Below are 24,306 nucleotides of genomic sequence, written 5' to 3'. Positions count from 1 at the left end.
ATCTACCCATCTTGATAGAGAATTTGGACCTTGGTTTTCACAGGTTCTCTTTCCTACCCTGAGGCAGGTCTCTGAAATCAAATGCTTTCTGTACCTGGTAACTGTTTCCAGGGTTTTGTGGCATGCAGGTGGAAGTTCTGCTCTAGAAGACAGTTGTGTATTGGATTTTTCATGATTTTCAGTTTTGTGTGTGAAATAAAGGCTGCACATCTGGACTAGAAGATGTATGATAGTTTGGCAAAACCTGAGCAGGAGTAAGGGTTTCAGGTACTGCTGAGCTTGTTTTCCTGTGTCTCATCAGGAGTAGAGCAACCAAACTGGAAGCTGACAGAAGGCTCAGTGTTGGTTGCAAGTTGACAGAAGGCTCAGTGTTGGTTGCATATGGGTTTTTTGGCCTGATTCTGTGAGCTGAGCTTGTGAATCCCACAGTGAGCCCAGTGGTGGGCATTTCAGAAAGCAGCAGGGACCTGAATTACACTGGGCTGTGTGTGGGCAAGCAATTCTATTCCTGGCTGCTAGGGCAACCTGCCTAGCAAATTCAGCTGTAGAAAACAACTACCTGATGGAGCAAAGAGAATGAAAAAGCCCCCAAAAAACAGCCTCTGAATTTCCTTTCTGCTGTGATTTTTAGATTAAGCTTGTTCCATTATCTCTTAACATCCCCCCCCCCCCACCCTACACACAGACATATTCAACTTCATGCCAAGGGTGTGAGAATTAGTTCTTTCTACAGTGTTGGTGAACTGGAGTGCTCTTGTTGCTTTGGGGAGTTAACAGTAGTTACAGCATATCTGAGACATTAAGAGGGACATTTCTGTGCAGACAAGGAAGCCAAATTTAATGGATTTTTATGTAAGCTGCAAGCAGGCTGGCCATAAGGCCCTGGGAGACAGGTACAGGCAGCCAGGAGCTCTGCTTTCCTCTGTGCATGTGCACATTCTGCAGATGTTGGCACTGCTTCTATAAATTGTGGGTGGTTTTGCAGCTGCATCCCAAGCACTTAAGCCTTATAATGAGAGTGAGTTCCTCAGGGATGTCCTAATGGGAATGTTAGTAGATGTGCCATTCCTTCTTGCAGAGGTTGGAGGCAATGAGGCTGCCATCCTAGGAAGTGTGAAGTTATTTGTCACAACTAGCAGCAGTCATTAGGTACCCCAGGAAATACAAGCCAACAGAGACATCAGTAAAGCATCACATACTGGATGATACCTCAATAATTGTCTGCCTGGTACTGGGAGCATTATATAAAATTTCCAGTTCTCTCTAAACAAATTATCTGTGTCCCAGATGCAAGACCAGCCAGCATACATTCATGGGTGTGAGCACACTTAGCTGTGTCCAGAGGGAGAGAAGGATCTAAGAAGAGTTTCTTCCCTGTATTTGTAGTGTTGGTGATAGAAGCATTTCAAATTGGACACACAAACATTTAGTCTATCAGTTCCCAACAGGTAAAATGTATTTATGATGCCTCTGTGTGACAAGTCCACAGGTCAATAAATCTCTTTTGTTTTTTCTCTTCCGTTGAGGAAGAGAAGGAGGCAAAAAGGCAGAGTGACATATTGTCTATAAAAACTAACAGTATCTTGAGACATTAATGTTGATTCCTTTTTGTTCCTTATAAAATAATGATTTTGCTGAAAAGTAAGTTATAATTTCTTGGTGGAACCAAGAGACATAAGTAAAATCAAGTGAGCTGTTTCACCATCACTGCATCTCAAAGGGTGGAGAAGAAGAACATGAAATTGCTAAGTAAAGGACCATAGATTGAGATATGACAATAATTAACAAATAATTCATGCTGCTTTTCAGAGTTAGCAAACCTAACCCTTACTGCTACCTGGCCAGAAGCTCAGCATCACTGCACCTGAACTAGAAAACCACCATCAACACACGTGGTTGAGAGAGCATCATGTCATTTAGGGCTGAAATGTCAAAGTGCTAAGTGTAGAATTTTGCACATGCATTCTTCTGGACAAATTTTATACACAATCCCCCTGAACTATGCATGTAATTTTTAAAACATTCATATGCACTGGGTAAATGTGTATAACTGGGGCACATCTCAGCAAGCTATGTAAAGAGCAATTTTTTTTTCTCTTTGGTGCTTTTTAGATTGGCAGATGACTGTTCAAGTAGAAGAGGATTTTTTGTGTAAATTGTAAAGGAAATTTCTTTTTTCCTTGTCCCACACTTATTTCCCAACCCCAGAGAGATAAATAGCATGCTGAGTCTAAGGTTTTGAGTCCTCTAACAGGACATAGGAAACTGGCCTGAAATTTATTTTTTCTTGTATTTTTAGCCCTTCTGTATTTGTTATTATTTCCCTCCTCCACCCTGCATTTTTTTTCCTGCTTTCTTAATCAACATTTCCAGGATATTTTAAACCCTTGTGCATACCTAAAAAATGGAAGGGGTTTGATGCTCCCCTAATTTTCACTGCTGCGGTCACCCTCACCCATGTGAAATAAGCACCCATGTGGATGGTTTTTCTTGGTGTGAGTGTGCTCTAGTTTGAAGAATGGTGCAATGAAAGAGGCAGCTGCATTCCTTCAAGGTACACACACAGAGATGTGAATGGATATCTGGCTGTTATGTCTTGGTACTTGGGATCCACCATCGTGGTTGTGCAGCAGCCCTCAATCCCCAACAAGACACAGAAACTTCCAGGGCCATTGGATTGCTGTGGTGGATTGCCAGGAGGCAAAAGGGTAATGCCAGTAAGAGTAACCCTACAAATGGGACAAACTGTGTGTGCAAACTAGAACTAAGGTTTGCAGGTGTTAGATTCAGATTTGCTTGATCAGCAGTGGTGAAGTATTACCATCAGAACCAAACATGGCATTGACAGAGATTTGGAGCAGAGCAAACGATGTGCACGCAGCCAGCAGATGGGCTGCACTGCTTTACAAATTGCTTTGCCATATCAGAATTTTCCTAAACCAATGAAAGAGTGTGTAAGGAACAGTTATATCTTTTGGTATGGGCCAAATAACAGCTATTTTCAGTTTCTGATTTCTGTACACTTTTGGTTTAGTGAACTGTAGTAACTGCCAGCATCTGCTTCTATCTGCTTTGGGTTTGCATATCAACTTCTCTGCTCCATGTTTGCGCCTTTTAATTCCAAATAACAATCTCTCTACTAAAAAAATCATTGCCAAGTAACCTTCCATTCTTCTTTTCTATACTGCCCATCTAATCACCAGCTATGAGCACACAGCTCCTGCCTGCATGCCATCAGAACGAGTCTGAGCTGCTCAAACCTCAACTCCAGCCTGAACACGAACTTTTGTCTCTGCAGGAATATCAGGGGGGTAAAAAGGTCACCAGGGCTACTACTTCTCCTTACTGTTTGTGTTTATACTTTTGGTTCAACTTCTTTTTTCCCCCTGGAGGTTTTGATTCCACCGGTTTTGTTTGGGTTTGATTGGGCTTGCCTTTTTTCCTTTTTTTTTTTTTTTTTTTTTTTTTTTTTAATTGCTCTCCCTCTTCTCATTTTGTTTTCTCCATTCTCTCATTGGAGGCAATGAGCCGTCCAGCGGTCGGAACTCCCCTGTCCCCTATCGGCCTGACAGTCGCCCTCTCACTCCAACTTACGCTCAGGCCCCTAAACATTTCCATGTTCCAGGTAGGAGCTGGCACTGTGTGTGTCTCGCTGTCCTGTCACAGTGTAGAATGTAGCCTTTGTAACTGCTGTCTTGTCTCCATCCTTTCACGCCGTTTACCATGGGTTGCACCCTCAGGGCTTGCTGAGAGGAGTAGTGCCTTAAGAAACGTGGGGGTTTATTGTGATTTTTGCCTGTTCTCTTGGCCAGGTGTTTCACTCTTAGAATGGTTAATTTTTCAGGGTTGGTTGATGGCCTGTGAGCTGTTTATGAGCTATGTAGGGCTTGATTTTTCTCCTAGTTGCACCAGCTGAGCACCAGCATAGCTCTGCTAATTTCAGAGGAGCTGGTTTAGATGCACATGCAGGCAGAAAAGAGGTGGCCTCTGAGCCATTACATATGTTGTTCATTCAGATTGTTGTGACTTGTCTCAGTCTTGAACCCAACAATTCCAGTTTAGAGTTCCTTTCTTTTTAAAGCAGGTGAGGTTGTATCTTGTTTTGTGCTTGGTGTCCTCAGAGAGACCTGCAGATCCACAAAGATATGTGTGCTTGAGGATGTCCTTTCTGTAGAGGACAGTCTGTTTTGAAGTGAGCTCCACAGTTGTTCCAGCATCTAAAACCATGTGTCTTGGATTTTGATGGGATGAGCTGTGTGTCCCTAGGGTCTGGACATAGACCTGGCTGCTTCAGCAATAGCTGAAAGCCTTGTTCTATCCAGTTATTTTCAGATCCCTTCAGCCTAGTGCTCCTCCTCACTGCAGAGGTTACTGCCCTTCCTCCTCTGCTCAAATCTGGCAGATACACAGTTTGTGCACACCCCCCTTCAGGCAGGGTGACCTGGCCTTGGCTGAGCTCAGCTCTTTTAATTGCTTAAGCTCACCTGGCTCTCGGTGCCTCACCTAAACTCAAGCCTAATTGCATGAATAGCTGTGAGAGGTGGAGCATGGTGGGGGAGCTCTTCTCACCAGCTGGGGCCCTGCAGCCACAGAAGGAGCTGTGCTCCCATCCTCCCTGGAGCTTTGTGATGGTGTGTGCAGAAGGGCTGCATGACTACCCTTGAAATGTTCTACCTGTTTGCTGCTCAAGTGGCCATAATCATCCCACACAGGAATTAAATACCACAGTCTTCGTGTGCAATGAGTTTGCCTGCTTATTTAAGGATGTAGGGTTCTGCAGAGTAAGATTTGCCTCTGTTTCAATAGATTTTTAGGTTTAACTTTCCTTAATGCCAAAGGCAAAGTTGTCTCCTATAACACTTTAATTGGATCTGTGGTACAGCACATGTGTTTCTGAAATTCCTTTTCATCTTTCACTCTAATGTAACTAAAAACTTTTTTCAGGCAGCAAAAAGTAGCAAAATGGGTTTCTGACATTAATTTTCTAGCTCCCTGTTGCTCAATTTGCTCTTCTAATAAGATTTTGGCATATTTTTGCACTGTAGTGCTGATTTTGGATTAGCTTTTGTATTTGTAGCTGTGCTGAATACATGAAATGTTGGCTGGGGTGGGAAGGTAGTTTAGAACAAAATGGTTCCTGTCTAAGATTATTATTTGGAAAAATATGGTATCATTTAGACATGCTGTAGATTTACTGCATTAGAGTTCTGGGAAGTTTTTTTTTCTGATTTACATAGGTAAATGCAACATGGTGGCCTTGTATTAAAAAAAATACACAAAAAAGAAAGAAAATCTGTCCTTATGGTTTGAGAATTAGTAACATGTCAGTGAACACTGCATAAAGAATCCTTTGACTCACTGAAGTGTGGCTGTTGTTGCCTGTTGAAAACAGTGTCCTAGGCAGCTATTTTGTTCTCTGGATTTTGAAGTGAATTTTAGGCTCACTGCATTCTCCTCTGTTCAATCCAACCAGTCAGCTGGAAAGAAAATTGAGCTGTTCTGACTGAAGCACAATTTTCCACATAAGTTATTTGGGGTAGTTTTCCTCAAATGGCTTGTATCTTCACCATTGAAATGTATTGCCTGCTTACATTTCTTCTCTTTTATCCCACTTCAAAATTGATGGTTCATCCACATGTTACAGAATCAGCTCCAAAGGACTTCATACCACATGTCTTTGACTTTTCACTTGTTCTTATATTTTCTTTTCTTTAAATAATCTGATTTTGTAAAATACCAGAAATAGCTTTCTGGCTTTTTCTCGTGCTACATCCTTGGTTTGGTCTATCTATTGCTTTAGTGGTGGAGTTATCTTTATCTACAACTGAAGTCATTTTCACATTCCCTTTTTTCTGTTTCTTAATATCACAGATCAAGGTGTCAACATTTACAGGAAACCGCCTATCTACAAACAACACGGTAAATGATCTTTCCCTTTTATTTCAAAATTGGAGTGCCAACTGAATTAAAAGGTGTGCAGTTAGTGAAAACCATTCAGTTTTTACTTTGCAAGCATAAAAATTTAATAGTCCAAGCTTGAAGCAGCTGTAATTGCATGTCCTGGAAAGTGATTATGTTTTAAAGCCTGTTCTTTTGTTTGGATAATATGGTTTAATCTTGCCATGTGAGTATGAATGGCAAAATTGCCATTAGCTGAGATTTCACTGTTTGCATTATGATACCTTCCAGCATTTCTCTTCTTTAAATTTATATTTTAAGAGTACAGGTACTGGTCATGTTAAAATGGGTTAGCAGTAACTGACCTCTGACAGAACTTTGTGAAATATCCTTATTTTAAACAGATACAGTATAATTTATTTCAATAGCAAGTATGGAGATGTTATAATCAGACTGGAGTACTGAATGTACCTTTAATGTGGCTTTAAATAAGAATCTTTAATTAGTGAAGATTTATAGGTGACTTATCACTGACAGGGCTAATTTGACTCTCAGCCCTGTGATACAGCTCAAGTAGTTTGCTGTACTTGTTTTTCCAGGTGTTTGGGTCTGAGTTGGACAGCAGTGCTAGTGCTGTAAGCTTTTTGGTGTTGTCACAGCAAGTCTGCAATGGCAGTGATGGCAGAAGCCCCATGGGGAGGGCTGTGTTATGAAGGAGTGTGTTCACTCTTCTCTCCTGCTGTGAACAGAAAGCTGTGCTTAGGACATGGCTTCTCTTTACCTCAGTGAAGGATGGACGACTCCACTATTTATAGGCTCTGAATTTTCATCCCTTTGCAGATGTTTTATCCAGTGAAATGTATTCAGGGTTAAGTAGCAACCCAGCAGCACTGCAGGGCTTAGGTGAGCAGCTGGCTGAGAGCCATTGGGCTGGGATGAGCAAGAAAGTCCATTCTGTAGTCAGGAGTGAGCACTGCAGATTACACTGCTCTGGTATCACATAAGGGTTTTCCCCTCTTTCTTTTTTAAGTTTCAAACCATGTTCTCATTTTGAAAAAAAAAAAAAGCCTTAACATTGTTTCTGTTTATTTTTATGGTTTTAATGTATCTCCTCACCTCCCATTAACATGTGAATGTTTAACCACTGACATCACCAATTCTAATACGTAAGTACTGTTTGAAGTCATGCTTTGTAAACTCTGACCAACTTCTTCCACAACTGCAATAGAGTTTTCCAATCATCAACTACTCAGAATTCCCAATGATACCTAAAACTGATGTTGCTTAAATGTGTTGGATGAGCAACACAGTGCATCACTTTATTAAAAGATGTCTTTCTGTTAAAAAAAAAAGAGAGAAGGAAAGAAAATTCCAGAATTGTTGCTTCTGATACGATAGCCTCATATAAGCAAAGGAGATTTGAGCTAACATTTTCCAGCTCAGAGGTAGTGAAGGTTGGGTTTAGTGTACACTAAATCCTATTAGGTTTGGTTTTTTTGGTTTTTTTTTGGTTTTTTTTAATGTCAAGAAGAGAAAGCCATAATGCACATCCTCACATGCTTTTACAAGGCTTTGGCTTGAAATGGAATCTAACTGGAAGCCAAGCCACTACCAAGCTATTTTATTGGTGGGGATCATTGCTTTGCAAGTGCCTTGCCCTGTCAAGTTGACCTTAATGGAGTTTAGTATTTATTAATAAGTTCATATCTGCTTTTACTACCACTGCATGCTCTAAGCAAGGGCATGCAGCATGAAAAAAATCCCCTAGTTAAACATATTTGTTTCAGGTTTCTTTTCTTCTTTGTTTTACAGCTTTTCACAGATACAATAATAAATAATTAGTATCAGCAGCATTAGAATTTGTACTGTTACTTTAATGTATTACTTTTCTTCCCCTAGAGGGAAAACTTATTAGTACATAAATCTGATTTCATCTTCATAAATAATCAGCTGTCCTTGGGAGATATTGGCAAATACTGTTAGGCTGCATTTTCTCACTCTTGCCAAATCATTCTTACATTCTTATACTGTGAAACCCCAGTAAGATCCAAAGCTGATTTGGGGTTATTTTGGGGTGGGGATGCGGGAGGAGAGGAAGGTTTGATTCCAATCTATTGGCAAGAGAAAGGAATTGTTTTGCTTCAAGCTGCAATTGGAAAAGCAAAACATGAAAACGTTCGCTTTTGAAAACTAATTTCTTGTAAAGTATGAAAATTCTGCCAAAATAAGGCTGACCTTTGTACTGCTCCAGATGATTACATAGCTAAGTTCCCTGATTGCCATCTAGATGCAGCTGCCCTGGCAGCACAGAGCAAGTCCTCCGAGGATATCATCAAGTCCTCCAAGTTCCCAGCAGCTCATGCACCAGCACCCAACGAGATACCAAAGATTGAGACTGACCACTGGCCAGGCCCTCCCTCCCTGGCTGCCATAGGTATGCAAACACAAACCCTTCATCCCTGCAGCTCAGAAGGTCCTGGTGACCAGGGGACACGAACAGTGCAGCTGGAAAAGCGGGTAGGAAAGGTGGTGTCACTGCAGGTGCTCCCCTGGTGAGACCACAGAGTGTCTGAACCTAAAACTGTTGAATTGCACTGAGTAGAAGAGGCTTTGCTAAAGGACTTTGGGATTGATCACACAGATATTAACCCATAAGCAAATTTTTTGGACTCTAGTGTGGTATGTCACACAATCCTGACTTAGTTATTCTATTTAATCTTTTAGTCCTAAGCTAATAGCAAAAAATCCACAGAAAACATGATTGTTTCCAGCCACATGACTAATTTCATGGCAAGGAGCAACAATTGAATTGGAACAATTAACAGACTAAATAATTCCTGATTTTCAGTGTTTTCTACAGACTTTGTATTTTTTTTCTGTGTTGTAGCACTACACATATTTTCTTTAATCCATGTGCATTATCAATTTTTTTTTCTTTGGTTTTTTATGTTTTTTTGCCTCTGTTGCATTTTTATCAATTCCTATAGCATAAAATAAGAGCAATCTAATCTGGTTCATTCCTGAAGTCATGACTGAAGCACTGAGATGTTGTTTCAGGTCTCTGAGGAAATGTATGGCTTTCATAACAATGAGATCTTCACAGAAATTCTGGGAGAGGAGACACAGGATGGGACAGCTCAGAGACCAACTGAAGGGGCTGAACACACAGCAGCAGTTTTATGGAAATTCCTTTAGTTGGGATTGCAGCCTGACAAACCTGACAGTGTAGAGTCCCTGAGTCACAGGAATAACATCAACATACTTGAAGCTCTGTCATCTACATTCTTGAAATATCTACCTACTTTATACACTGAGTTTGTTTAGCACAGGGTTGGTAAATAATTATATCAGATAAAGCCTTGTGCAGGAAAAAATAAGAACTGCTGTCTAAATGCTTGCAGCAATAGCACATCCTACATATTCATGGAATTGTCTTGGCATCCAGACTGGATTATTTCTTAAGAATATTTGAGAAAATAAGAATTATTAAATAAATCCTAAGGATCTAAAATGTAGAACACCTAAGCATTAATTTATTTTAGCTTTAACCAGTTGATCAAATCAGTTTACTTAATTTTAGACTAAAACAAATTGCCCTTTTTATTTCAAATACGAGTGGTTATTTAGGAGACTAATATAGTTTAGTTTTCCTTTTGAAATGGTAATTCAAATTTGCTTCTCTGAGTCTAGAGTGAAGTAAATGTAAATGTAAATCAGACTTTAAGTTTTCAGTTTTCAGTTGCTGGTATTAGTAAACCCTGTGTTTCCAGAACTAGCAACATGAGCTCCTTTCTCTATTTTGGTGAATCATGGCTTTTGTATCTAGGACCATTGCTCGTTTTGGAACTCATGTGTAGTTTAAGTTCTTGTTTAGTTTATAACAAACCTGATACCATTGGACAGGCTACCTGAATGAGTTTTACTAAGAAGAAATTTTGAAAAAGTCTTTTGACTTGGTGAGGAAATACTGCTTTGTTTATTCAGCAAATCAAACTGACCAGTACTTTGAACTAGCATTGAGATCTTGGAGCTGCAGTTGAACTGATGCACAAAGCTGTCTCTGTGCTGTGGTTTTGTGGAAGCAGGAGCTGACATGAGACGCAGATCAAGTGGAAGGGAGGAGGATGATGAGGAGCTGCAGAGACGCCGGCAGCTGCAGGAGGAGCAGCTCATGAAGGTGCTTATAAGCTTGTCCTCTGGTGTTTCTGAGCACCATCCAAAATGTGCCCCTTTGCTTTCTGTAAGCAATTCCTACCACTGTCTTGGTCGGCTTTATTTTATTGATATCTGTTTTTTTAATTGCTGTTTGTAGCTCAACTCTGGTCTGGGACAGTTAATATTGAAGGAGGAGATGGAGAAGGAGAGTCGGGGTAGGTCAGCCCTTTCTGCCAGTCGTTACGATTCTCCAGGTAATTCATGGAGGCAACAAAACTGATCATGAACAGTGGGGACTGAACACCCTGAACACACATAGCAAGAAATGTCCCAGGAGAGAGACAGCTGATATTTGTGTGTGTGTGTGGTGATCTGTCCTGAAAGAGTGGCCTGATTCATCACCTGGTTTTGGTGAGGGGAGGGTTGTCATGGTTGTTTTTTAATTAGAAGAAATAAGAGGCTGAGGATTTTCAGGCAATTTTGAGAAGAGAGCTGCTTTAATATAGATGAGGAGTGGGGAGAAGTGTTCAATGACTATGACATCACACATATGCTAATAGGCTGGGTTATTAAATTACAGCAACACTGGTGATTCCTATCCCTGTTTAGTCTCTTCTCCCAGGAAGAGAAATTCAGCATTGTTGATGAGTAGGGCTGCATGTTCCAAACATGGCCAGTGTTTTGACCTGTGCTGACATTTTCATTGGGTGTATTTTGTTCCAAAGCAAAAGCACAAAAGCTAACTTAGATTGGTGACTTAGATTATTTGCCTCGTTGCACATTTTGATGAACAGCTGTGGCTTTCTCACCTCTCCAGAGAAGGGTTTGGGGGCTTTATTTTACTGTCTTCCATCACCAGCCATTGTAACACAGAAGCTGTACTTTGAGCCAAGAAGAGACAAGATGAGTCTCTCTGGAGTCATCCACTGGAGCAGCTGCAGATGGAGCAAACTAAGATTTTCGTTGTGTTCCCTGTTTTATAAGTGTGTTGCCTTGATGACCTTGGAGAGGATTCCTGTGGCTTTCACTCACTGTCTTTAATTTTTATGAGGCCAGAGTCTACCTGCTCAACTCAGAGCTTTTGGTTTTTTATTAACCTTAGCACAGGTTGGAGAACTCCTTTATTTGAGATGTGCCCATCCCTCTTTGCAGGAATATTCAGTGCAGTCATCAATTCCCTTGTGGAATCAGGGGTGATGCCAAAGCTGATGCCATGGATGATCCATGAGCATTATTTTCAATCCAGTGGAGTCCACCTTAATTTTGAGCCTGGAAAAACCAGTGTCCCTTATTAATGCCTGCCACCATGGCATGATAAAGCTATTTGTAACTTACAGAATGTTTGGAAGTTTATGTTGAGTTTGGGACTGAGTTTCTTAAAGTCAGTGTGTCTCTGTTGTGTGTCTGCTTGACTCTTTTAACTGTGTTTTTAACTAGGTGATTCCTCAAGTGTTGTAGTTTTTTCGTTTCCATGGGATTTTTCCAGTAAAATATTTTCCCTTCCTCATTCAACAGCACATTCTTCAGCCTCCAAAACCTCTTCTCTCCCTGGGTATGGAAAAAATGGACTTCACAGGGTAAGAAGATGGTGATTTTGAGAAGTGAAAGGTGGCTTTAATTATCCATGGTATTTGTTTCCATATCAATTGTATTGGATTTTCACTTTGATAAATGTTTCCTATAAAACCACTTGAAGTCAGACCAAACTTATTTTCCCCTCCCACAAACTACTTTGTTAAAAAGGCAAGAAAGCAATGCAAGAAATGTTGTAAAATTAAAGGAGAAATAAAAGAACTAAAGCAATTTATTTCTCCCCATGTGCCAACCTGTTTGTAAAGTCATGAACTGTGGATTTATGTTCTGTCCCTCCTTTCCTGTTACAGCCGGTCTCTACAGATTTTGGTCAGTACAACAGTTATGGGGATGTGAGTGGTGCTGTTAGAGGTAAGGATGAGGAGCCTTTTACAGTCTGTTAGTAATAAATGTAAAAATGTTTGATCATTTCTGCTGTTTTATATTAAGGCCGTGGATGTGATTACTTTGTATTTCCTCAGTACTTTTTAATTTTCTCTGGCAAACTCAATTAACTCAAAGCACTTCAAATACCTGTTAAAAATGTTTGGTTTATTTTGCTGAATCTGTTATGTGGAACTGATCCTTGTCATGCTTTAGCACTAAAGCAAATGGAAAGCAAGTAATTTGTGCATTATCAGGAATATGAACTGAGTTCTGTGAGGTTTTTTTTCTTTCTCTGAAAGATACCATCCACTGTAGTCTGAAAGAATGTGCCACAGTAAAGAAAGGGAGATGTGCTCTCTAATCCTCATTGCTGCTCATGATCTTCATTATGACTTTGAGCTGGATGTGGTATCAGTCAGTGCCAAATAAAAATTGACAATATTATTTATGAATGATAAATTCATTCTCTAAAAACTTGGAGAGATAATTAAAAGAACTGCAATACTTGGAGTGTTTGACTCTACAAACTAAGTCCAAAATTAGAAATGTTGCTGGCTTTAGAGAATCAGATGGAATTTTGCAAAAATCAGGTAGACCAGGAAACAGAAGGATTCTCTGGTAGACTGTAACTGATTCCTGTCCTTGCACACTTTAAAGCTGATGAGATTTCTCTTTTGCTTTTCAGATTTCCAGGTAGAGTACGGGTTTTCATCAATCAACTGACAGCAGAACCTAAAGCAGCTGCTTTTTCACCTCTGAATTTCTGCTACAGGGAAGGGTTTCTTAAGACAATAGCTTTGATTTTCCTGCATGTTTAAGCATAATCACCGATGTAGATCCTTATCAACAAAAAGCAGGCACAGCCTTGGATTCCTCCCTGTTACCTCCCCAGAGCTGAGACAGCTCACACCTGTTCTGTGACTTGCTCTGTAAAATCACTGTCTGTTCCTGTATGAGTTATCTGTAATACTCTTCTCTGGACACATGAGGGTGGAGTTATTTCCAACCTCTCTAGTACTGACCCCAGAGACACATAGAAAGTCTCTTCCAGAGGAAATTTTCTCTCATACCAGGAGCTTTGAACTGCTCATTTTTAGCCTGGAATTTGCTCTCCAGACACGATGGCTGATCAGTAGTTTTCTACAGTGCTGCCATCTCAGATGAGCCAGAGAGAAGTGTGCTTGCAAATAGAAACCTTTTTTACTTCAATTACTGCCTGCAGGGCTTTTTTTTCAGAATGGTTTGAATCTGCCTGGCTCCTCAGCACAATCACAATATGAAATGGCAATTTAAGAAATCGTTTAATTACTTGGATAATTTTGTTAATGGCATATCAAAATCATGATGATTGGAAAGAGAGTAGGATTATGGGAGGGGAGCAGAGCTATCCATATATTGTGTTCCAAATGTTATTTCCTTAGATTTAGTATCTGTGTCAAAACAGCACCTTTTTATCTTATCCCTTTGTGTTCACAGTAAAAATGTCCCATTGTAGAGACAAAAAAAGATAAATCCCTCAGATGATACAGTAAATTATAAAAAGGAAAGCCCAGAGGTAAAAAACTGCTTTCTGTGCCATTGAGTGGGATCTGAATTAATGCTAGGGAAGAACTAGAGAGGAACTTCACCTAGTCACTGGGGTGGGAGAGGGCCAGCCATTCTTGGGGTGCCCAGGCTCCCTGTAAAGTGGTGCTGGTCAGCTCAGGGGGGCTGTCACCAGCCTGAGCAGGGACAGGAGCTGAGCTGGCTGAGGGGCTGAAGGATCCCTCTGCCTGCATCACAGGAGTACTGAACAGCAGCCATGGCAATGATTGAAATAAGAACACCAAGAATTAAGACTTGAAGGAAGTCTCAGGGCAAATTCACCTTTGTCTTCACCTCTACTTGAGTGCCTTTACCCTCTGTGTGTGTAACCTTTGTGTCTGCTGTGTGCCTGTATCCGATGCAGTCCCTCCCGGATGGTCATGTCCCTGGAATGAGAATGGACAGAGGAGTATCTATGCCTAACATGTTGGAGCCAAAGGCAAGTGCAGATGTTATTCACTTTCCTTCAAGACATTGAAGGGTTTGCTGTGAAATGTGGATAAAATATGGGAAATGTCTTAGTTCCTTTGTTTTCCTTTACCTCAGTCCCTGCTCCTTATGTGCCAAACCTCCCCCTTTGTTCTGGGCTTTGTTCTGCAGGAGTTGGTGCTCAGGCAGGCTGAGGGCAGCCCAGGTGTGTTTCCTGGGTTAAGGAAGCTTTTCTAGGGATAAAGTGACAGGTATGGGAGCTGCTCCATTGCTGGTTCCCTGTCAGGCTTTCACCAGCCAAAGCCAGGCCAAACCCAATGGGAAGGTCTCAGATCTGTCCAGTCTAAAAAGTGCTGCAGAAAACTGTGGCTCACACTGTGTATTCACACAGAATACTGTGGCTCACAACAATCTGTTGAGGCTGTCTTAATTCTAAAGATTAGGGGAAATCTTTGACTGGAACTAAGATACCTACATGTCTGTCTGGATCTGTTCCTTAGCTCCCAGCACTGTTAACATGAGACTGTCCATAGTGTTGAATTCCCTGTACGAGAGACTCTTCAGGAGATTTATTGGAAAAAGAGACAATATCTGCTAATTATAATGTAAGATACAAATTAAAATGCTTTTACAGCTATGTTTAAGATGCCTGAGTCAAAAAGGAATATAATATATAGAGGGAATTCAACCAGGGCTGTGTTTTAAATCTTATGACTTTATTGCCAGTGAACCTTCCATGAAATCATGATTTTGCCAAAGTTACAAGGATCAGAATTTTCTGCAGTTAAGTGAGGAGCTCTCTTTGCAAACCAGATTAATTCTTGTGCTTCCAAGTCACCTCCAGGCAAACTGTACAAGGCAATAACCCTGGCTGAGACCCCAGTGCACTGTGCAGTTACAAGTGCTTTTATATATTATATAAATAGACCATGGGAACTCCTGAGATACTGCTTTTTATTCCAAATAATTTCTCTTTCAGTGCAATAGAAATTCTTGCAGTCACTGCTGCTGTTGATGTACCCAGTGATTTGGGATGCTATTTTGGGTGGCAAATTCTGTCAGTATTATTAATGACAAAATTAAATTATTATTTATTAATGGTTATTTTAATTATAACAATTATGGGAAATTTCCTGAGATAATAGATCACTTTCTGTTGCTATTTATAAAGGTGATGCCAGACTCTCAGGATGTATGAATTGGCACTGTTTTTATTCATGTAAATTGTGCAACACTTAACTTACACCTGCTAAAATAAAAAAAGCCAATTCAGAGTCAGCATGAAACATAAAGTAAAAATTAATAATCATAAGAATGACTAGATATTAACAAATGCTTCTTCAGAAAGGACAGAATTTGTGCATCTTGCCAGCTCAGATTGAGACATGCCTTGTTGTGAATATTGAAATATAAAATGTAATTATGACCATAGATCTTGATATAACTCTGCCTGTTTAAATATAAGTTACATTTTAGTTTCCTATACTGCTGTTTATGGTAGCCATTTCCAGTATCAAACATAAAAAATGTAATTCCAAGTATAGACTTAACTGTACAATTGTGACAATGTCGGAATCTCATAAGAATCATATCTTAACACTGGTATGTAAGCACCCATTATTTAATTTATTACTACTTACAATAAAATCAGTGGTGTGTTCATTGATGCCTGAATGTTATTTATTATGTTTTTGAAAAGTTCGTTGGGATAATTAACAATGAAATGAACTAATTGCTGAGTACTGTGCAAAAGTTAAGTCAAACTTCTGATGCTGAAGTAATGTAATTAATAGCATTTGATGACAGTTCAGCTCTCTCCAGGAGAGTTTTGGTGGTCTCACTCATGTTCCCATTGGGCAACTAAGACAAGAGCCATAAATGACAGTAAATGCTGAGCCAGCTGCCACTGAAGTTTCCAGAAAAACTTCCTTGACTTGAGTAGGGGTTGGATGAGGGGTCTGGGAATGCTGCTTTCCTACTCCACAGAGACATGCAATGAGAAGGGCTCTAGAGACACTCTGGCAGACTGAACATGAGCTCTCCAAAGTCATTCCAGGCATGGAAGTGTCTATCTAAGGGGGAAAAAAAAAAAATAGAACAGAATTTTATTTGCCAGGGATGATTCCAGAAACTGAATTTAATATTTTCTGAAATCCTTTCCAAGCAGCACTGTTTCTGTTAGTTGTTTGAATTCTTCAACTATCCAAAAAGGCAAGGAAATAAGTGATAAATTCCACTGAATCAGTGGCCCCCACTAATTAATATCTTACTTCTTCAGAGGTGCTGCTTTTTTTAATGTACTTTCATGTTTTTAAAGCCACTCACTGTCTCTCCTTAGGGGTGTCCACATTCTGGCAACCATCAGTTAGACCAATGAGTGACAAATGCAATTACATTAATAAATTTATACATTGATGGATGAGGAAATATATTGCCTAGAAAGGACGTTGCCTGACCAAAGCCAGCTGATGTGTTATATGCACCATAAAAATTGTGGCTTTACAATATGAGGTAGTTCAATGCTAAACAAGTTCTGGCTCTGTCCAGATCTGCTTGTTTTCCATACAACTTTAGGGAAAAAAAGATAAGGGGAAAAAAAAACCAAGCAACTGATACTTGCTTTGGAAAAGAAAAAAAATATTTGTGTGTTTATGAAAATGAGACACATTTTGTTCTGTCTGCTTTAGACTATAAATATAAATATCTCTTTTCCCCCCTTTTTATACGTTGTTAACAGATTTTTCCATATGAAATACTCATGGTGACCAACAGAGGGCGAAATAAAATACTAAAAGATGTAGACAGAACCAGGCTGGAGGTAAGAGAAGCAAGTTCCTAAATGCTCTTTCCTGCTAAAGTTGTGTTTTGTTTGTGAAAGCGTGAACACTGAAATGTGGGTCCTGAGAAATGTGGGAAGATTTCTCAGCTCTAATCAGGGAAAGAGGAATCAGACATTGGGAGGAAGCAGCTGCATCTCCTCAAACAATCCCCCACATCTCTGTCTCCCTGCTCATAGACTGAGCTGCTCACAATCCCCTTGTGCTTTCAGGCCTTTCATTATGTACTTGTGGATTTGCTAAAAGCCCAAAACTGCACAAGTTTCATAAGATCCATATTGTAGTGGAGCAATACTTTGTTCGATCTTGGACCATCTCTTAGCTAAGTCATTGTCAGCCATCCTTGAGGATCAAAAGTCTGACTTTCTTTAACTCATCATGAGTCCTGTGACTTAGTTAGAAGACTGGCTGATATCCAAAAGTACGAGGATCTAAATCTCTGCCAACAAACAAATGTAGTTTACAACTTTGTGCATTAGGAAGATTTAAGCAGCCCAGTGGAATGCTGGGGATGGTTAAGTCATTTGTAGTCAGTTAATCTTCTGTGGAGATGAATGAAGGACCCACAAAAATGTGGGTAATTTGGGTAACAATTTGGGTTTATGCCCATTTTTGTTATTAGATGTGGGTCACTAATCAGAATTCAGTGCTGTGTTAGATTAGTGGTACAGAGAGACACTTTCCCCATCCACTGCACTGTGAAGTGGCTGAACAAGAAGTAACTTGTGCACAGGACAGCACCAAATGTGTTTCATTAGCAGTAGAGAAGCGTGCTGAACACTTAGCCTGGCCAGACAGGTCAGTCTTCTCAGAACCTGGAGCATGTCAAGCTGCAGCCCCTCTGCAGAGCACTCCTAAAATCCCAGTGTCAGTTCAGATTTCCATAAGCAGAGGTGGCTTGGTAAAGCCTGGGACAGGTGTGCAGGAGCTGGTCCTGTTCTCTGGTCTGTCACTGCCTGTTGGATGGCATCAGACCAATCATTTCACTGTCTCCTGCTTATTCAGCCAGTGAAATAGTTCCCTGATTGGTTCTTGGGCACCCAAGTCCATGAGAATTTGGATATGTGTATTGCCAAAGCATTATTTTTTCCAGCAATGGCTCTTACACAGTAACATGAAATCCCATAGGCACTCCAACCTCCTGTTGTGTCTCTGGCTTTGACTTACCATTGCCTTTTCTCCTTTTGTTTTTCCCTCCTTTTTTTTATTTTTTATTTTTTTAAAGCGTCACTTAGCACCTGAAGTTTTTCAAGAAATATTTGGCATGACGATACAGGAGTTTGACAAGTTACCTCTCTGGAGACGCAACGACATGAAGAAAAAAGCAAAACTCTTTTAATCTCCCTTTAAACAAACCAACCACAAATGATGCATAGAATATTCTATCACACAGTCCAAACTGTTTGGAAGCAACTACTTACCCACCAAAAAGGGAAAATCAACATAGTGGCACCTCTGCAGTTGACCAAGATGAACATTTGCCCTCCTGGAATGCAGGGAGAAAATATCTGGGCTCAGAAACAGCAATGATAGTTTTCAGAGGTGTCAACCTGCTACCTGTTATTATACAAGATAGAAAACTGTTCTGTTCTTCTCCTTCAGTGATATTCCCTTTACTTCTCTCCACAATATGATGGACTTAATTGCTAGAGCCAGGAAGTGCCCTTAGGATGCCTTGCAGACTAAAGTAGTTGTAACCACTCCAAGAACTGGAAGAGAATATATACATATATAAATATATATATATATATGTATGCGTGTTTGCCTGTGTGAGCACATGTATTTATATCTCTCCATCTATCTCTGTGTGTGTGTATGTGTGTATATATGTGTGTATATATGGAGAGGGACGTAGGTAGGTCTGTAGTGAAGGAGAAGCCCCTTGTAACTTATCCACATGGCCACATTAAGTCTTTCACCCACCTGTTTCTTACTTGGCACTCTTTTGACACGGTGTCTTCTTCGTGTAATAAAACCTGTGGTGGTGGGCACTCTGTTCACCTGCAGGACACATCACTTGGATTTCTGGAAAATGGACTCCTTGTAAATATTTGCTAGGATATAAGAAGTGAATTGCTGTGTGTGTGATGTCAGTCTTCCCTCTTCCACACTTTCTGCTTGAATTAATAAGACTGGAGCTTAACCAGTCCTTTGAATAATTTAAGATCACTTAAGTAATGGGAATGATGGAGAAGAGTCAGTTTTCTTGTAATTTACTCCAGGAGGTGGGTGGATGGGGGTGGGAGTGACAGAGTGAGAAAATACTATTTTAAGTGTGCCCTGGTTTGCACCCAGAGATTTCAGGACAAACTCCCTGCTAGTAATTACTAGTACAGCTCATCAGGCTGCAGTGGAGTTGTAGGATTTACAACGGCAGGGAGGATGGTTCTCTGCAAGCTAACATGCAAATTCATCCCTCTTAGGGAGGAATGTTTATGAATTAAAAGGTACCTTCAAGGTGCCAAGCTCTGCCAATAGAGGCTTTTTGATTAAACTGCAGTAGCTGTTGTCAATATGGCACAGTGCATGGGGCCAAGCACTCATTTTAGTTAATGTAGGTTTTCACTTGTGCTTGGAAAAGAGGGCACAGATTTTTATTTCTTTTCTTGAAGCATCAAAGCTCCAGCCTTGGTTATTTTTATTTCCCTTTGTGCCTGACTTGGTTTTTGAAGACAGAGTAATCATGCAAGACAGTTTCTGAGCTGCATTGAACTCCTTATTGCTTTCAGTCTTCTTCCAATATGCTGCAGCTTGAAAAACTGCCTGTATATACCTTAACTGCTTCTGGGCAAGTCCTGTACAGAGGAGCACCAAAGTAATTGAATGGATGCATTGTGGCTGCCAGGTCAGCTTTTTCTCTTCCTTGGTGCTTAACTGCCAATGTATAACTGCACTAATGAGCCTCTCTCCTGACAGGAGAGGGTCATTTAGGTTCTGTGTCTGTCAAAGATTATCAAGGTTTCCTTTTTCATGCAGAAGTTTCAGGCACTGGAGACATCAGAACCTTTGTATTTTCTGTTATATGAGACATTGGTGTTAAAATCTGGAAGTCAGGAAGAGGAAACAGTCCCGTGTAGTTCTGACATTCAGTATCACTGTGTTGAGTTCTCTGTGTCACCAAATGACATTTCACCATCAGCTGTGCAGGACAGCCCAAACCCTCCTCTTCTTTGCTGGTTTAGGAAGTCCTGTTGTGACAGATCACTGTGGTTCCTTTGATGAAATCTGAGATGGAGATTCAGTAGGGGAGAGACAGAGACCAGGGCTCAGCACCTGCCCCATGTCCTGAGAGCTTAGGGAATGTCTCCAGCTCTGTGGGACAAGCTGGAGAACGTGCCACCAAGGATGGGCATCATCCCCACTGAACAGCAGGCCTGGGGACACTGTGACACACACATTTGTGAGTGAGCTCTCTGGGTGGCACCGAGGTGGCAGCAGGGGTCAGGGTAACATGTTTCACCTCATTTTTCACAATACGCATCTGAAAGGTTTTTAGAGGAGCTCTGAGAAGTAAATGGGAGTATCAGGGGCTTGGGCAGGTTGAAATGCATTTTTGAGTGACTGCTAAAACCAAATCCATATAGTGAAAGAGCAGTAGTGTTTTACACTCAGCTTTTGTGAATGCTGGGGTCTCAGAAATTCAGTGTTTGGTCGCCTGCAAAGTGTGGCTTAACTTTGAGACTAACATTTGAGTTTTAATGCATTTAAATTATTAAAATTCTCCACATTTTGTCATCCCACATCCTACAGACACTCAAACTATTACGCATTACAGGTCTTTTAGTTCAAGTTGCCTTGACCATACCCCTTTTAGACCTGAGAGTTGTTCTCTCAAGGATGTGAGCTGCCAGTCTGCATTTTTCTGTCCCCATCTCTATGTTACTACTGAACTTCTCAGCATATATGAACACACTACCCAGTCATTTCAGAAATGACTAAGCCAGGTTGTTTTCTTACCTCTCCTTCCTATGCAAAAAAAAAAAAAAACAAAACAACAAAAAGAAAAAAAAAAAAGGACAAAAAAAAACCCTCAGCCTCTTATCCTGTGAAGAATGGCATGGTAATTTGTATCTGCTTCATCAACTGAGAATTTAAAACTGCATCTTAAGCTTGGGAAGGAATGAAGAGAAGCCAGCTCAGATGTTGCAGATACAGCTCATCTCTGACTGGATTTTTGGGCCACTGCTGGCTTCCATCTCTCTGGTGTGGAGCAGTTGGTCATTCACAGCCCTCTACACTAGACTTATTGCTGCTTTCTTCCTGAGAGCATGAAGGGTTTTCTGAGCTTCAATTTCATGCCTGCAGTTAATTCTCAACCACCTACATGCAGACACACCCAAGAGATCATCTGTCCACAAACCCACGCTGCAGCCAGCCTGGGGGAGGGAGGATTTCTGCAGTGGGCTCCTAGTGATTGTCACTGCAGTATTTTCTGTTCCTTCATCTGCTCTTCCCACCTAAGAAAAATAAAATGTAGCCCTAGGGAGAATTTTCTTTGTAAGCAATTAATCATTCTCCTGGTATCCATTGAGTAGCAGTTCTTAGTAATTCCCCTCTTTGATATTCCCTTGGGACATGTCAGGAGCTGGACTAGATGATCTTTAAAGGTCCTTTCCAACCCAAATCATTCTGTGATTCTATGAATATGCCTTAAGTACATGCTTGTGTTCTTCTATCTCCTGCAAAGCTTCTGATAAAGTCCCATCCCATCAATGCTGTCAACAGAATGTCATTACTAAGAGGACTAAAAACTGATTGCTTTTGTCTTTTTTTTTCCCCCTTTTCTGCTTTAGGAGTGATGTAAGAGCTAGCCCCAGTCAGAGCATTGCAGAATAACCCCACGTGTACACCTGGGGTTCAGTGCACAGGGGATTATGTACAGATGCAGATCCTTGAGCACAGGTGCACGTGTGCACACACCCTCCCCATCTGGAGCTCATTACATGGGGCTGTGGTGTGTTGTTCCTGTACTGCAGCGTGCTGTGAAAGGCTAGGCTGGGAGAACTCAATAGTTTCTCTGTGGCTCCAGTAGTGTTTTTGCTTCTGTCAAGACAGCTGTCATCTCTCCTTACAAAGTCCTGTAGTCCTAAGTCTGTGGGCCAGGCACTGAAGTGCTTGCTGCCCTTTCCCTGTTGCAGTTGGGCAATTCTTTCTCAGCCATGTAGTTCAGATGTCCTGCTCTTCAAGGGAGTTCATCAGCAGCCTCCTGTAGAAGTTACTACACTGAAGTTAGACACATTTTGAAGTGAATCCCTTTCCACAATCCCTGTGTCTCCTGGCAGGGAAATATCAATGGACAGAGAAGGGTTAAGGTCTGGGAAGGAGGAGAGCTGGCATAAGCTTGATTTCTCAGGGCTTGCCAGGATTAGAGGAAAACACTGGCATGAGCCTGTAGTACCTGTTTCAAACTGTAGTGAGGTTTGGAGTTCATAACATGTGAACACCCACACTGAAATTAATGGTATGAAGCAGTTACAACAAGTAACAGGAGAATTATAAAAATATGAATATCCTCTAAAAACTCCCCTGGGAATGATTTATCTTGGCTCCTCCTGACTTAGGAGGAGATGTTGGCATATTTGGACCATAGTCTCTTAGGACAGACAAATGAAAACCACCCTTTCTCTCACTCCATGATTCATTGCTTTCCTCTGGAATGTGTTTGTGGAGGAGGATGTCCACATCCTGAATGTTACCTACAGCAGTGAGGAACACCAGTCAGTGATAATGACAATGCAATAAAACACTTGCAGGAAACAAGAATTAAACTAATCTGTGCAAAATGCCACTCATCTTTCCATGCCAGAGGAATGCTTAGGGTTTGTCTCCACTGCCCCCTTTCAGTTCTCTGCAGGTCACAGTCTGGTTTGTGCCCTGTCAAACTTTGTGGCCCTGTCAACACACCCACTGGAGTCCAGCATAGCCTTCAGGGTAGATGCTTAGCAAGGGCTGGTCTTGACAATATGTGGTAAATTTTACCCCATTGCTGTGAAATGAAGAGCTGGAGAGAGCTCCTGAGCACTGTGACAGTAGCACAATGCACCTTTTCCCTTAGTGTAGAAACACTCCTGTCACTGTGGGCTGCAGCATGGCTCTGGCTGGGGAGTTTTGCCTTGTGATTTCTTCCACACACCTGTTTTATGCTTAATAAAATAAGACAACAACCAAAAAAAAACCCCATCACAATTCAAAGATATACTGAGTTTTCAGTCAGACAACTCTGCTGGCAGGAGCTATGTGATGCCTACATTTGGCAGAAGTGTTACTAATTTTAATGTAAGCATCAGTGCAGGAAGTGGGAATGTAATTGGCCATTAATGTTGTTTGCCTGTATGCAAAATAAATTATTTGTTGCCTAAAGGGCTTCTAACAGGGAAATAGATTTCTGCTAATGAGTTGCTCAGAAATGCTCATCTTTGTGAAGAGGTAATTTTTCCACGTGCACTGTGGTCCTTCTTTTGAGGTGAAGACATGATGGAGGGCAAGCAGTGACCTGCTCTGTCAGGATCACCACAGTTAGTCCAAGTGTTGCTCCCAGGACCTGCAGAGCTGAGGCCCACAGGACCTTGCCCTGGGCATTGGGAAATGCAGCATTTCACCCCCAGGAGCTTGCCCTGGGCATCAGGAAATGCAGCATTTCACCCCCAGGAGCTTGCCCTGGGCATTGGGAAATGCAGCATTTCACCTCCAGGAGCTTGCCCTGGGCATAGGAAATGCAGCATTTCACCTCCAGGAGCTTGCCCTGGGCATTGGGAAATGCAGCATTTCACCCCCAGGAGCTTGCCCTGGGCATGGGAAATGCAGCATTTCACCCCCAGGACCTTGTCCTGGGCATGGGAAATGCAGCATTTCACCCCCAGGACCTTGCCCTGGGCATGGGAAATGCAGCATTTCACCCCCAGGAGCTTGCCCTGGGCATGGGAAATGCAGCATTTCACCCCCAGGAGCTTGCCCTGGGCATGGGAAATGCAGCATTTCACCCCCAGGACCTTGCCCTGGGCATGGGAAATGCAGCATTTCAGCAGCAATGGGAATCCCAGCTGTGCCTTACCAGGCTGAGTCTCCAGCTCCCTTAGGATGCTTTGACAGGTCCCACTGGACACTTGCCTGGGCTTTTGTCACTGAACACCTTTGGAATGCACTTCCCCCCAGGTGCAAACCCACTGGCAGCAGTGGAGCCTCTGGCTGCTGTGTGAGCCCACAGCAAGGTGTGTCACTCCCAGGGCAGCCCTGTCCAAGCACTGAGGCTTGGTCATTGTGGACAACTCTTCCTGTAAGGGGGCCTTACAGCTGGGGGCTTTTTTTAAAGCTTTGGAAACTGAAACTAATTTTTTAAAGGTATACTTTCCTTTAAATCGGTAGATTTTGGCAATAGGATTTTTTTATTGTTTTATTTTTCTTTTCTCCTCCCTCCACATGTTACAAACCAGCGTTTTGGGGAGGT

General features: G+C 41.4%; 1 protein-coding gene across 17 annotated transcripts in view; it reads left to right on the top strand.

The window, feature by feature from the left end:
• ABLIM1 (actin binding LIM protein 1) overlaps window positions 1-23,037 on the top strand; it is a 186,943-nt gene extending 163,906 nt beyond the window's left edge. For 6 of the 17 annotated variants that reach the window (XM_079312953.1, XM_079312958.1, XM_079312954.1 and 3 more), the window contains 8 exons: window positions 3,521-3,625; window positions 5,872-5,919; window positions 8,186-8,332; window positions 9,984-10,075; window positions 10,211-10,307; window positions 11,569-11,630; window positions 11,937-11,997; window positions 12,698-13,524. In XM_079312953.1, coding sequence (XP_079169079.1) covers window positions 3,521-3,625; window positions 5,872-5,919; window positions 8,186-8,332; window positions 9,984-10,075; window positions 10,211-10,307; window positions 11,569-11,630; window positions 11,937-11,997; window positions 12,698-12,735 — 650 coding nt within the window. In that variant the 3' untranslated portion in view covers window positions 12,736-13,524. Of the gene's footprint in view, window positions 1-3,520; window positions 3,626-5,871; window positions 5,920-8,185; window positions 8,333-9,983; window positions 10,076-10,210; window positions 10,308-11,568; window positions 11,631-11,936; window positions 11,998-12,697; window positions 13,525-13,960; window positions 14,036-16,762; window positions 16,844-18,087 lie in introns of those variants that run through there. The other 11 variants (XM_079312949.1, XM_079312948.1, XM_079312945.1 and 8 more) reach the window with 7 other exon arrangements.
• Window positions 23,038-24,306: the final 1,269 nt, after the last annotated feature.

The sequence above is a fragment of the Erithacus rubecula genome (assembly GCF_903797595.1).
Source record: "Erithacus rubecula genome assembly, chromosome: 9".
In the NCBI taxonomy this organism is placed as follows: Eukaryota; Metazoa; Chordata; class Aves; order Passeriformes; family Muscicapidae; genus Erithacus; species Erithacus rubecula.
This window is presented reverse-complemented; position numbering and strand designations above follow the sequence as displayed.